Here is a 13,635-nt window from a genome sequence, read left to right as displayed (position 1 = left end):
TTGCCACATTAATATAGTTACAGTTCTGGGGATAAGTGCCTTAGAGTAAGTTGTTTGGGGTTTTTTTTTGTTGTGAGTTTGTTTCTTAATATTTGCTGCTTCTGGGAATTCAGTTCCCTGAAATATAACTTCAAATTCAAAGACAATAACACCAGCCAAATAATTGTCATTTAAATTAAGATGGAGAACTGTGGAAATCTGGTTTTGGTTTTATATAGGCAGAAGAGTTGAAGTAGTTAATTAGAGCTTAAGTAGTCAGAAGAAGAATGTAGGCCTGAAAGATGGTCCAGCCCTTTGCACATGGTACAGACTGAGAGCCCCACTCTGTTAGCTCTGCAGTCAATTAGACAAAGCAAAATGATGAGTTTGTGCCTGGTCTGGACTCTCTACTATCTTTCCTGATAAAAGTTCTGTTCAGCCAAAAATACCATCCTAATACAGATGATCTTGGGGTTTATGGTTTTCTAGTCTACTATTAAACAATCTATTTTTTTAATCAGAAATCAGTAGTTAATCTTGCTTTAGAACAAGGTATATGCTCTGTTGTTAAAGACTAATGAGCAATATCATCTCTGAACTTTAAATTCTTCCTAATTTATACAAGCCAATATTCATCTTATCTAGACAGAAAGATATGTCTTCATCAGTGCAACTCTTCAAAGATCAGAAGTACCATGAACTGAAAAGTCAGTGTATCCAGCAGAGACGACTCTTCGAAGATCCCAAGTTTCCAGCCTCAGATGAGTCCCTTTTCTACCAGTCAGCATCAAGAAGGAAAGTTGAATGGAAGCGCCCAAAGGTAAATGATGCTCTCCTTGTAAGGAGGTGCTCTTTGTATTGTTTCACTCCTACTGTCTTCTCTGTACTAAAGCACGGTTATGCAAGTATGTTCTCCCTCCTGTTTTCCATTCATTTCCTCTCAGAGTGAGATTCAGACAGCAGCCCCTCTGTGTCACACTGCTGTCCAAAATCAAAGTCATGCCTTACTGTAAAAAGACAAAGGGAAAGCATTCTGTGCAGCGTAGTCATGCGTTTTACTCTTGATGGCTCTCTAATAACAAGCAGCAGTGGGAGCTGATTCCAGCCATAGTGATGTTTAAATCAGCCCTCTATTTAATTAAGAATACCAGTAATTAATTAAGAATACAGGTAATAGATAGGTCAATACAGGAATGTATTCTGTGACTAAAGTCTTCATTTCCTGGGCCAGTCTGTGGATATGGACCTGTCTAGGTTGCTGTGATGACAGCAGCATTTCAGCAAGGTATTAAGATTCTTAATTGAAGTTTCTCTTCGATACCTGTCACTTCTGAGGGCCTGGTGTGTACACACAGTAATTGCAATATAACATCTGAGCTTTAGGTACCCACTCTAGTGCCCCACCAAGTTGTTCTTAAAGTTAAATACAATCCTTGCAGAAAACACCATAGAAAATAAAATTTTACTAAATGAATAGATAGCATCTTCCTGCCTGGAATACTGGAAACAGCTCTAATAATACTGTTGGCTTATTGTTCGTTATTAGAGCTCTCTGCTGTTTTCAGAGTAACATGTGCCTCATTAAAATGTATAGGGAAAGGAAATCTCACAGCAGCAAGGGGAATTTCTCCAATTTCACATCATTTATATGTGTAAACAAATGATTTGTAACTTTTCTTGGAGGAGAGAGTAGGAAAGAGAGCAGCCACAGCAAGGGGTTTATCTGAGGCAGCAAATCCCAAGCCATCATTGGTGGAGTAGTCTTAAAAAAACATGCTTAGATATTTCTAACTGCCACCAATGCAATGAATTGAGAGCCCTCATTACACATACACACTTTCTGGTCAAAGCAAATGGATTAATTTCTGCTCCACAGGGAACTAACTTGTGCTTCCAGAGTCAGTTGGTGTGCTCTCTACATAGTGCCAAAAATAAGAGGAAACCACGTGTGTATAGTTGGCTGCCAGGTTACCTTTTGTATTAACTGTACTGGAACCACAAAGCCCAGCTACATAAGCGTCTTAAGAGCTCTGAATGACATCTGCAGTGTAAGAGAGGACTCATCTACACAGATGTGTAGCTGATGCAGAGCAGAGAAGGTGAGTTCCCAAGAGGTGCTTGAGCAAAACCTTGTTTTGCAGTGAACTTTATCGTGATACGTTCTTCCTTGGCCATGTTTCAGAGAGGTTCTGGTAAAGTCTTAGCAGCAAGTTTTACCCAGAGGGAGTGGAGAGTTTTCCTTTATTGATATTGTGTCAGGTCTCAGCATGGCTGTGCTGGAGTATCTGTGGATTTTGCCTTTGACTTGTACAAAATCTTGATTCCACGCCAGTGATTTCATATTCAAAATGAACAGTTATTGTCTGTACACAACCTATAATGCTTATGTGTATTTGCCACTTTTACTAGCATCTTACGAGGAAAACAAATGTGCAGTTTGCTCTAATTGTGACTAATGTGCTAGACATTTCAAATTGTTAATATTGGGGTCTGTTAATTGGTTTGCTCTGAGGTTTTATGCTTCACATATCTTGTATTTCTAAAGTAGTTCACGGCCATGAGCTAATAATTCAGAATAATACAAAATCATTCCCAAATTTGACAACGTGGCTTCCCATCAGAAAGCGTCATCTGCTCTTGTGCTCTGACAAGTGTAATGAAAAGGACAGTGGAAGCCTCTAGTCAAATGCACACGGTGGTTTTACCCTTAAGCGTGATGAATCTGTCCTTTATTTCACCCATGCCTATTTCTGGGATTGGTGTTCGCCTTCTGGAAGCACAAACTTGTGTGTCTTCTTAGAAAACATGATGTCAATGACAATGTGATCTTCATATGCAGCTGGTGCTGTTCCCTGCCCTCTGTGACAGGGGATAACAGCCGGCTGGCCAGGGCTGTGCTGTATTTGCCAGGATGGCATGAGACTGGGTGGTTATTTTTAATTGCTCCTATTTTTCCTGTTTTCCTGGTGGGGTTCGTTCCTCACAGCAGCTTCAATGCTGAAATTCTAGTGTGCAGAGCAAGAGTTGCCTTCCTGCTTCTCAGTTTTCCAAGTAAGACATGAGATTGAAGAATAAGGAGAATGAATTTGGAAAACAGATCAGAGGCATTCCGAAGTCTTTGGGTTTATTTTCATTTCTGTAGTGCTTTCCTGTTTGTTGGAGTTTTTCACCTCCTCCTAGAAGGGAAAATACCACACAACCAGTCACAGCCAGGTCAGAGAAAGCCTTTGTGCTTCCTCAGAGATGTGAAGCAAGAGCTGGAGTCTAGACAAGGATGCCATTTTAGGCTGTTCTTGTGTGTGTTCGTTCAAGGAGGTGATCAGTTGTATGAAGTCTAGTTGAAGGCCAGTAACTAACATTGTACTCAGAGGTCAATACTGAATCCAGCCCTGTTCCACATCTTCATTAAGGATCTGGATGATGATGCAGGGGCATTGGACTAGAAATCTGCACAGGTCCATTCCAGTCTGAGTCATTCAGTGATTGTATGCTGTTGTGAAGCTCTGCCTTCCTTGCTTGCCCGCCTTGCTCCAAGGAGGTGGAAGCTGCCTAAGTTCTCATAGTGAGCCTGATGGAACATCTTGAGGGAGAGGAGCCTGTATCTGTGCAGCAGAGCAGAGGTGAGGATCTACTTCCCAATGTTTGTTCATGGGTTGCCTCCTCTCTGCCATAGGGAGCTATCTTGCACTCTAAGTTGACTGGCTGAATGCTTAATTGTCCTTTTGGAGTGATGGGCTTTCCAGAGCCTTTCCCTCTTTTGGAGAGGGAAATGACCTTGCAATGGGAGCATAAGGCAAAAGCCAGAGCTGTCATCTACTGAGGCAGACCCTGAGCAGATCACTTAGTCATCTTGCCTCATCAGCTCGCCCAGAAACTACAGCTGTGCCTCTCCTAGTTACTCCCAGATGTTCATACAGGATCTTGAATGTGAAGGAACTAAATGGTGATACTGTTTCCTGTCTTCCCACCATCCACATAGGCAGTGGATAGCCTGTCTGGATGCTTCTACTTGTGTGTAATAGTCCAAGCAAGCAGCTTTTTTGCTTTAGGAAGCCTGTGTAGCTGTGTGAGCAGCTGGGGAGTGCTGCCCAGAACACACTGAGCTGTGGGATGTTGCTGCTGTTGCTGATGTCCAAACAAGTACGTTTGGATCTGTGAATTTAAAGCTATTCTGAGGAGAGATGAAAGCCAGTATTTCAGTTTCTGCTCTCAAATATGCTCATTCTTTGTTCAGTTATTCTAATTGGCTGGTGGTGGCCAGACAGAGAAAATGCTTAGAAGAGTATCTGTGTTGTCAAAAGGGTTTTATTCTGCTCTAATGGAAAAAGGAGTATAACTGAGAGAAAGAAAAGAGGAGGAGGAGTAAAGGGCTTCTTCCAGTTTGTTTTTGTCCTTGGAGCTGCACCTGCAATGTTAAATGTGTTCTGTTTGCTCATTCCAGTCAGACTCACAGAGATAGGTCATTAACGTCTGACATTAATTACTTGTTTTGTACTTTTAAAGTCGCTTTGGGAAAGAGAACAAAGACAGGGCAGTGTTACTTCTGTGGCACCCCAGTATTAAGAAACTGGAGAGCACAAAGGGTACTGTGTAATTACTGTGCAGTCTCCCTGGGGTGGCGTGACTTTCCGAGGAAAAATCTTGTTACAGGAAGATCATCCGACAAATATGAGTGCTGAGCACTGCTTGTGAGCAGTACTGGGCCCTGGTTTCTTTGTGTGCAGGGTGCCCACAGCACTTTATCAGCACCTCGGGCAGGAGTCACCATGCCCAAAGGTGGATGTTTGTAATGGATGTCTGATGTGGGACAGTCACCACCAGCTCCTGTTGCAGGTGGTGGAGAGGAATCAATGTGTTCAGTGTGCGATAGAACTGACATACTTGAAGTGTTTGCTTTAGGCTCAGCTGAATCATGCTCCACAGGTGCCTGCTCTCTGCCAACCAGTAGCTCAGAGGGTGAATTCAGGGGTTAATGCCAACAACATGAATTCTTTGCTGGTGCTTCAGATTGTGGAACTCTGCTAATGCCTCAGTTCCTCTGTCCACCTGTAAAATGGTACCTGAGCTGAGCATGACCATTTCAAAGGTGCAGCGTATTTCAGACCTCTTTGTGTGCAGGAAGCTTCCTTGCTGTAACATGTCTTTATGAAGTATACCTTATTCCCTCCTTTGCCCCCAACACTACACAGGGAGGTGTTCTGTGCTGTTCCAGGCTGCCACTGAGAGAAGAGTGGGGTCAACATATCCCCACTTTCCTATTGCAGCACCTGCACTTGACCCCCTTGCGTCGCATGAGAATTGAGGTATGTCCTTCCCTCTTCTGTTTGCTCCACACCATCACAGAGCGACAGTGTCTCTGCATGTTGTGGGGCAAGTGATGCAGGGGCTGATCAGAACTGCCCTCAGACAGAAAGGTCTGAGCAAGGATTTATAAATGGCTGATTTTGCACAGCCATTTTCAAGAAGCACTTTTAGGACCCAATGCAGAGCTGCATTAGAATTAGATCAAAAGCAATAATGTAAGACACAAAATACCTGAAAGTTCCTTTGGGAAAACCTGCTGGTTTGTTAGGAAAAAGAAGAAAAAAGTCCCTCCCATTGGTGGCCGTTCTTTCTGCCCATTGATACTGGTGTCAAAACCCATCCTGCCCTTTTCCTGGGGTGTACCTGAAGCTTCCATCCCCTCTGCCAGGCTGCAGTGGGGCTGGGGCAGCTGTCCCCTGCCAAGAGGTAGGAGAAGGCTCTCACCCCCTGCTATCTCTGGTGGCCCTGGGGTGTCCTCGGCCACCTATACTGGTTAACCCCTTACTGAGGGTACGCAGTGCCTCTGTGTGGTGGTCCTGGTCAGCATTGGCTTTAGCAACAAGCAGCTCTAGTGAAAATACCCGGGAATGGCAGTCACTCTGCTGAAAGGGTGTTTTGCGCCTTATTTTTAACTAAACCTTGGGTTTAACTCAAACTTTTCTACTGAGCACTGACCTTGCAAAAAGTATCTAATCCCCAGGACATCTTTGTCTGCATTAAACAAATAGCAATGATCCTCCAACCAGGGCAGTCATGCATGTGGGGAAAGAGTGGGTAAGCTTGCCTTACAGGTAAGTGATGTTCTTTAGTTCTTCATAACAGAAAATAGTAAGTCTGATCCTACAGAGTCTTATGTGTTTTCCTGGTTTCCCTGCTTGACCGTCTGTTTCTACACCCTGTTTCTACTTTCGACTGCATCTCATTATCATAGAATCATAGAAAGGTTAGGGTTGGAAAGGACCTCAAGATCATCCACTTCCAACTCCCCTGCCATGGCCAGGGACACCTCACTCTAAGCCATGTCACCCGAAGCTCTGCCCAACCTGGACTTGAACACCACCAGGGATGGAGCATTCACAACTTCCCTGGGCAACCCATTCCAGTGCCTCACCACCCTCACAGTAAAGAACTTCTTCCTTATATCCAATCTGAACTTCCCCTGTTTAAGTTTGAACCCATTACCCCTTGTCCTATCACTACAGTCCCTAATGAAGAGTCCCTCCCCAGCATCCTTATAGGCCCCCTTCAGATACTGGAAGGCTGCTCTGAGGTCTCCACGCAGCCTTCTCTTCTCCAGGCTGAACAGCCCCAACTTTCTCAGCCTGTCTTCATACAGGAGGTGCTTCAGTCCCCTCATCATCCTCGTGGTCTCCTCTGGACTTGTTCCACCAGTTCCATGTCCTTTTTATGTTGAGGACACCAGAACTGCACACAATACTGCAAGTGAGGTCTCACGAGAGCAGAGTAGAGGGGCAGGATCACCTCCTTCGACCTGCTGGTCACGCTCCTTTTGATGGAACCAGGAAACAGTTGGCTTTCTGGGCTGCAAGAAATTATGACAGATCGTGATGGTATCCTTATGTGGAAAGACAGAGCTGGTTCTTTCTCAGTAAGACAGCACAGAAAGATGCTGTGTGACAGTAACTGCTGAACTGCTTCCCAGGAAAAGCCTCTGGTGTCCCAGGCCGCAGGAGGGACTGCTGCTGTGTTTGATTAAATCCCTGTTAACTCACTGGTGCCAAAGGTCAGATGCGTGACAAAGTGGAGAATTGCATACTCATGGCCCACTGCCTGCCCTGTATTCCTAGAAACACTGCATGCCATGGGCCTGATTTTCCACCTTTCACCAATTTGCAACCCTTTCAGGGGTGGTTATCACCACACAAGTGAAAAGGACCAGGAAATAAGGCACTGTGTTCTGTAATGATACAGCAATGGGAATAAACAAGTGTTTCCCCAGTTCCCAAAGTGGGGAGTGTAGGATGAGCAGGTTGGTGATTTATCCAGGGCAGTGTTAAGGACTGAGGTGGCAGAGAACTTGGGAGCTCTGACTTCTGCACCTGCACATGCTTCTTGAAAGTGGCACCAGCTTGTTTTTGCTACCAACTGATGGAAAACTATCCATTCAGCTCTCAGGAGCTGAAACATCTTCATAATTGCAAATGCTGATTTGGACCTTGGAAACCTTCCCTGCCTTGATACCTGTCTTAGAAGATTTTTGCCCTCTGGAAGGCAGAGGGGCTTGGGGTATGCCTGCCTGGGTTAACTGTATTTTGTATTAGTGTTCTTTATTCCACGTATGTTCCCAATGACAGGATTTGTGGGCACAATAAGCAGTCCTCTGGAATGTTTAACTGTATCCCATAAATTCTGTGGAATGAGTGTCACGAAAGCCTTGGCTGCAGGGTGTAAGCACGCCCGGGTTAAATGCCCCTCAGAGATCACGCGTGGCTTCCTCATCTGGTTCCTCTGTCTCTTGTGTAGCTGCATTGCTGCAGTCTAACCCTGTTTTCTAGTTTGACTGCGAACAACACCAGAGACATCTGCTTACACTTGGAACTGCATGTCAGAGTCCGTAATGCCTGCAGGAGAGGCACTGGAGAGGGAAGTATCCTGGCACTGCCTCTGCATTTGAGCAGTGCAAGAACAGTTTCAGGGCATGGAGCACAGTGACAGCTCACTGCACCCTGGGAGATCTGCTAGGATGGGGCCTGGGGACAATCCAGAGCTGGAGGAGAGTGGAGATTAAAGGGGAATACCACAAACTGGCATGGCAAAACCGTGTGAGCTCTTAGCAGTATGGTGTGGTTACATTGCTGCCTCCTGTGTGACAAACTGGTTTGATTGCAACAGCCCCTCTGAATAGTGACACTTCTCTGGTTTGCCGTATTTCACACACACGCAGAGCTCCCTTTGGGAGCATAGCTCTAGATCTAATGATCAGTTTTCCAGATCTGAACATGCTTTTTTCTCCTTTCAGCCTCTTCTTTCCAGTTAAAAATATGGGGCAGTGCCAGTGCTCTTGCTTAATCGGAATAGAAATACCTCCCACCTTCCACCTCTCAAGCTTTGCAGGATCTGATTATTGTTCTTCTGTGAAAACACGACATTCTGCAAAGGCTGCTGGACTCATCCTGAAACAGCCAAAGTTCTGGGTTTTGTTTCCCTGTCTGTGCCCAGATTGTCCACGTTTCTCTGTTGTTGGTGGTTCCTGACTCCTGTTGAAGTGCAGGTGAGCATGAAGTTGCAAAGCCCTGTGTGCTGCAGCATTTGTGTTTGCACTTGAAATTCTGGCACGTATGGAATGTGCCTGAATCTGAGAGGTGAGGAAATGTGTTTCCAAGGGTGGTGGTGAGCCTCTGCTGAGCTTTGAGGGAGCTCAGAAACCCTTTTATGTGCCTCAAACATGTGGAAGCATTAATGGGAATACAAAGGTGGCTCCAGGTTGTAGGCTGGGAGAGCCACCCATTTGTTGTGATTCTCTGGAACATGTTTGAAGGAGAAAAGGACTAAGGACTTGGGCTTGCACTAATGTAAAACAACACAGGGCTCCTAGAGGATTACAGAGTTCCTGCATTACACTGGTTATCATTCTAGCAGGCACTTTGGTATGCTGCAGTTAGCTGTGATTACACGAGTGCAGTAGCAAGGAAGCTGTTTGACATTGTTATGAATAGTTTTACTTACCATTAAAAGCAGATTTAGTTTATGATCTTGAGCTCCAGCTTGTTCTCAGCTATGGAAAAGGTTGTCGGGTGTTTCTTTATATGTGTGCACATGTATGTTTAGCCAAGGGAAGGGTTGACGTGCACCTTAATTTTTACAGAAGAGCATAAGCCGTTCAAACTCAAGAGAGGTATAAAAGGTCACAGGCAAAGTAAGCTCTCACCTAAGTTTAAACCCTTCACGTTAAGGAAATAGGAAAGCAATTAAGAACTAAACTCTGGGAAGCAGTCTGCCCTGGAGAGTGTTCAGAGAGATTGATGAGAAGGTTTCTGTACACATTCATCGTGTTTTCTAGGTTAAAACTGTGGAGGTGGAGAGAAGAACATGTAGTCCTCTAGCTCTGGTGCAACCTTCTGTTAGTATGGAGGAGGCGGGTGAGGAGACATAACAGGTAGACAGGAAACCACCAGAAGAAAATGACTTTTAAATGATGGTAAATGATCTATTCTTTCCTCATTAGCCATGTACACGATGAGCTGTGTTCCCCACAACCACCTGCAAATGAAGTATAGCACTGCTGAATGCTTGATTTGATAAAGTGTTAGAGCATCCTCTGTGCTTGATGACACTGAGCTTGGCTGCAGCCATCTGCCATGCTCATGCAGGTGTCGATCTGCAGAGGAGAAGGAGCTGCTTGCCAAGGGCTGGCTGCTGTAGCCCCATGCTGGTGATATGGGCAGGCTGCTCTGGGGAGGAAGGCGTTAAACCCATCCCAGCTGTGGGAGCTCAGGCCTTGGCACAGCTTCCAAAGATGCATGTGGCAACACAAAAGCATGCTCTTCACACCCGTTGCCCTGGCAACAGCACATTCGAATGGCAGGGATTGGCAGTTGGAGCCCAAGAAGATGCAGTTGCAATTAAGTGGAATTGTCTTCAGGTTGTTAGATGGAATTTTGAGTTGGAGTGGAGGGGTGATGGGTGAACATGAGTGATGTTAACAATGAACCGAGATCCTGGTGGAGGCAGGACTTCATCATGCCATGTGTTTATTTAAGGGTAAAATTAGTGCTGGCCTCTGAACCTTGTTTTTGTGTTGGAGAGGCTAAAAATTCTGCCTGAAGAGCTTTATAGTTTTAGTGAGGGCACATTTAGTGGAGTTAGCAGTTTTCCATACATCTCGCCTGTCGCTGTTCTTGCATCCTGGCGATTTGCAGACTGGAGCAGTAGGGTTTATGAAAGCTCTATGGAATTTGGCTGCTAGGAGCAGCTGCCTGAAAGTGGAGGGCAAGGTCTTCCAATTCCAGGTCAAAACGAGTCTCATCTGTACTGTATGGCTGTAATTCTGGATCAGCTGGATTCAGAATCTGCTTTCTTGTTGTCTTGTTTGATGGAGTCAGTTGCTTTGGATCATTTACACCTTTAGATGGAAATGTAATGTTGTAATGGTCAGGAGGGGTGAGTGCTGCTTGGTTTTGCCCTGGAGTGCTGAGACAGAGCAAACACCTATGGGGAAAAAAAGGCAGGTGGTTTGGGGGGGACTGTTCAGTTGAAGCATTAGTTTTATTTTTTGCTTGAATGTTGCAGCTTTCCCCAAATACACGAATGAAAATTAAACGTTTCTGAACTTTTTTGTTTCTTGGAGACAAGGAAACATTTTCCAGCTATAAAGGGACTTCCCCTGCTCGTTTCCTAAGGTGCTCGGAACGGCATGTTCTGATGGTGTCCGGCTGAGCAATTCCCTGAAAACCTCGTGGGCTTTGTTTTGTTTCTTTCTTTCTCCCATTATTTTCTCCTCAGGTTTTGAGGTGTTTGGGTTCTTTGTTTTGGGGTTTTTGTTTCCACTAAAGAAAATGACTTGTCCCTTTACAAGGGAGCACAGTTTCACTTGTTCCTCCCTTCCCTGCCTGCTCCTGTGTTTTTCTCCTCCTATCATTTGCAGAAATAAAGGAAACTGTCCAGGCAAATCATCCAAATTGCTGTTGTTTGTGGTGCTGTAGCTGAGGATCCAGGCATTCTGAGGAGTCTTGTGCTGTGCTTTTCCAGCCCTTTGTGTCTAGTCTTTGTGCTTCAGGACCTATTGTTAGGATTTGATCAGCATAATTGCCTTGCACCATAACTAGGTCTGAGTGTGTGTGTGTGTGTTTCCAGCTCTTCTTATGGTGATTTGCTTTGAGTTTGGGGAAAAGGGGTACTTCCCTGAGAAGCAAGGAGGTAAGAGACCAAATGAGTGTCATCCTTTGCAGGCAGAAGGATGCTCAGGTGTTCATGACTTGCATCAAGATGCTGTTGCTTCTGTATCTGGGATGTGCTGTGTCCTGCTGCCTCAGAAATTGGGCAGAAGGAGCTGGTAGCCAAGGTGAGTTAAGAGCAGAAGGAAATACTTGCACCAGAGCAATACCCTTTAGCAGCAGCCTGGCAGATGAAGGTTGTGAGCTACATGCAGATGTTTGATGCAGTCCATAGCTCTTACTTGGTGAGAAATGGCAAAGGTGGGGTTTTAGGGGGAGTATGCTTGTGTGTTTCACAACTGGGAGGTGGTTTATTCCCAGCTGGCTAGAAAAGAGAAAAACAGGAGCATTTTTGTTACATGAGCTATGTAAAATATGGTTGACAGCTCACAACATGGAAAAGCAGCCTGGGGAAAGAGGGAGGCTCCAGAGGAGGCACCAAAGAGCATATGATTTAGTTCCCTGTGCTTAACATTATTATTCATCTGTTCTTATTAGCTGATCTCTTACAAGTCAACTCCTGTAGAGCAAAGGGAAGGGCCTTTGTTGCCAGAGTAGAAGAGACAGCTGCCAGAAGATATCCTTCCTCAAGCTCCTGAGGGCCCGTTCCATTGATCACAGTAAAAAGCGAGTAGCCTGGATGGGCGATCATCCTGGGTGGAAGTGCCCAGGCTGTGGCTGCTGTGCTAGTTCATGTTCAGCACAACACTGATCCTTTCACAGTGGCTGTCACGTGCTCTGCTGCGAGTCCCGCCTCATCTTCCAGCAGCCACTCTAATTGCAGGTTATTGCCAGAGGTTTGGGTTTGGAAAATGTGTTGACTTTGCCTGCAGGTTTAGCCTGTTATCATTCTGAAGTATTTAGGCTGTTACCTTTCTGAAGTAATCTCTGTCACTAAAACATGCAAGTAATAATTAACAGGCTTGTCTCTGGAATTTTGCTGTGCACTGGATCCTGCAAGAATCCTGTTAATAGCAAATGTTTTGTACCTGGTTGCATTTTTCTAGAGAAAATATCTTAAAGGTGAAGCAAATACAACTATAAATTTCACCAACATAAACCCCCAGCACCCTGAAATCTTGATTCGCTTGCAATAGCATTTCCACTTGCAACACCACCAACCCAGTTTCTCATATAAATATGTCAGGCTGCGGGTGCCAGAGTCACTGTGCACTAAGTTTGTGTCTGGTCCCAATGACTGTTAATAACTGCAAGTGCTTTGCACTCACAGGTCCCCACCCAGAGCAAGCAGGATGGGACATACATGGATGTACATACACAGACATGTGATGGGGACGTGGGAAGCAGAATGGTGCAGTGGGAAGGAGGATGAAGGAGTGCTTTGGATTTGCATTGTCACATCAGGACAAATCTGTGGCAGGCAGAGACCCAGAATCTGTGCTGGAAGATTTGAGTGGTGTTAGCTTTGTAAGGGGGATTTAAATTTTGTTTTTCTCATTGGACTGAGTCAGTATTTGTATGTCCTAAGAGCAGTGATAGGAAAACAGTAATATTCCAGATGACAGTACAGCTGTCTGCTCTTCTAGAAGATGGGTCCAAAAAGCACTGTTGTGGTTTAATCCCAGCCAGCAATGAAGTACCACACAGCTGCTCACTCTGCTCCCCCGCTGGGATGGGGAGGAGACTTATAAGAAGGTAAAACATGTGGGTTGAGATAAGAACAGTTTAATAATGGAAACAAAGTAAAATGAAATAATGGTAATGAAAAGGAGCACAAGAAAGATGAATAAAACCTAAGGAAAAAAGAACCAAGTGATGCACTAAACAGTTGCTCACCATCTGCTGACCTGAGCAGCAGTCAATGGCTTAAGTCAACTCCCACCAGTTTCTATACTGAGCATGACATTCTGTGGTATGGAATATCCCTTTGAATAGTTGGGGTCAAATGTCCTATCTCTGCTTCCTCTCAACTTCTTGCTCTGCCAGTGAGGAAAGGCACATGGGAAACTGGGAAAGAAGGCACTTAACAACACATCTGCAACAGCCCTTTACACTTCATGATTGCTCTGTCCAGTAACTTCTCCGTGCCTGTGCTGGTTTGGGCTGGGAAAGAGTTAATTTTCTTCCTAGTTCCTGGTACAATGCTGTGTTTTGGATTTAGTATGAGAACAGCGTTGATAACCAATGTTTTAGTTGTTGCTCAGTAGTGCTACTGCAAGTCAAGGACTTTTCAGTTGTTTTGTTCCTGTAGCGTGGAAGTGAGCAGAGCTGAGTGCAGTGCCCTGAGGACTCCTCTCACATAGCCAAACTAATAAGTAGGGATCTCTTAACTCCCTTAATCCATCCCAGTTGTTATTGCTGGTAGTGGCCAGGATTCAAGTCTCAGAGGGTTATGTACAGCTGTGTGACCCTCATCCGTGTCCCATTTCCCTAGACCAGAATCTGCAGTTCAAATCAAGGCTGAGGTGTACTGGGGAAGTCAGTGTGCTGTGGCTCA

General features: G+C 45.0%; 1 protein-coding gene across 1 annotated transcript in view; it reads left to right on the top strand.

The window, feature by feature from the left end:
* Positions 1-634: 634 nt before the first annotated feature.
* Positions 635-13,635, top strand: part of CAPN6 (calpain 6) — a gene marked incomplete at both ends in the record, with an annotated part of 49,537 nt that continues 36,536 nt past the window's right edge. The window contains one exon of the mRNA XM_080624991.1: positions 635-799. Within this exon, the coding sequence (XP_080481117.1) occupies positions 635-799 (165 nt within the window). The remainder of the gene's footprint in view (positions 800-13,635) is intronic.

The sequence above is a fragment of the Psittacula echo genome (genome assembly GCF_963264785.1).
Source record: "Psittacula echo genome assembly, chromosome: 8".
Taxonomy (NCBI): Eukaryota; Metazoa; Chordata; class Aves; order Psittaciformes; family Psittacidae; genus Psittacula; species Psittacula echo.
This window is presented reverse-complemented; position numbering and strand designations above follow the sequence as displayed.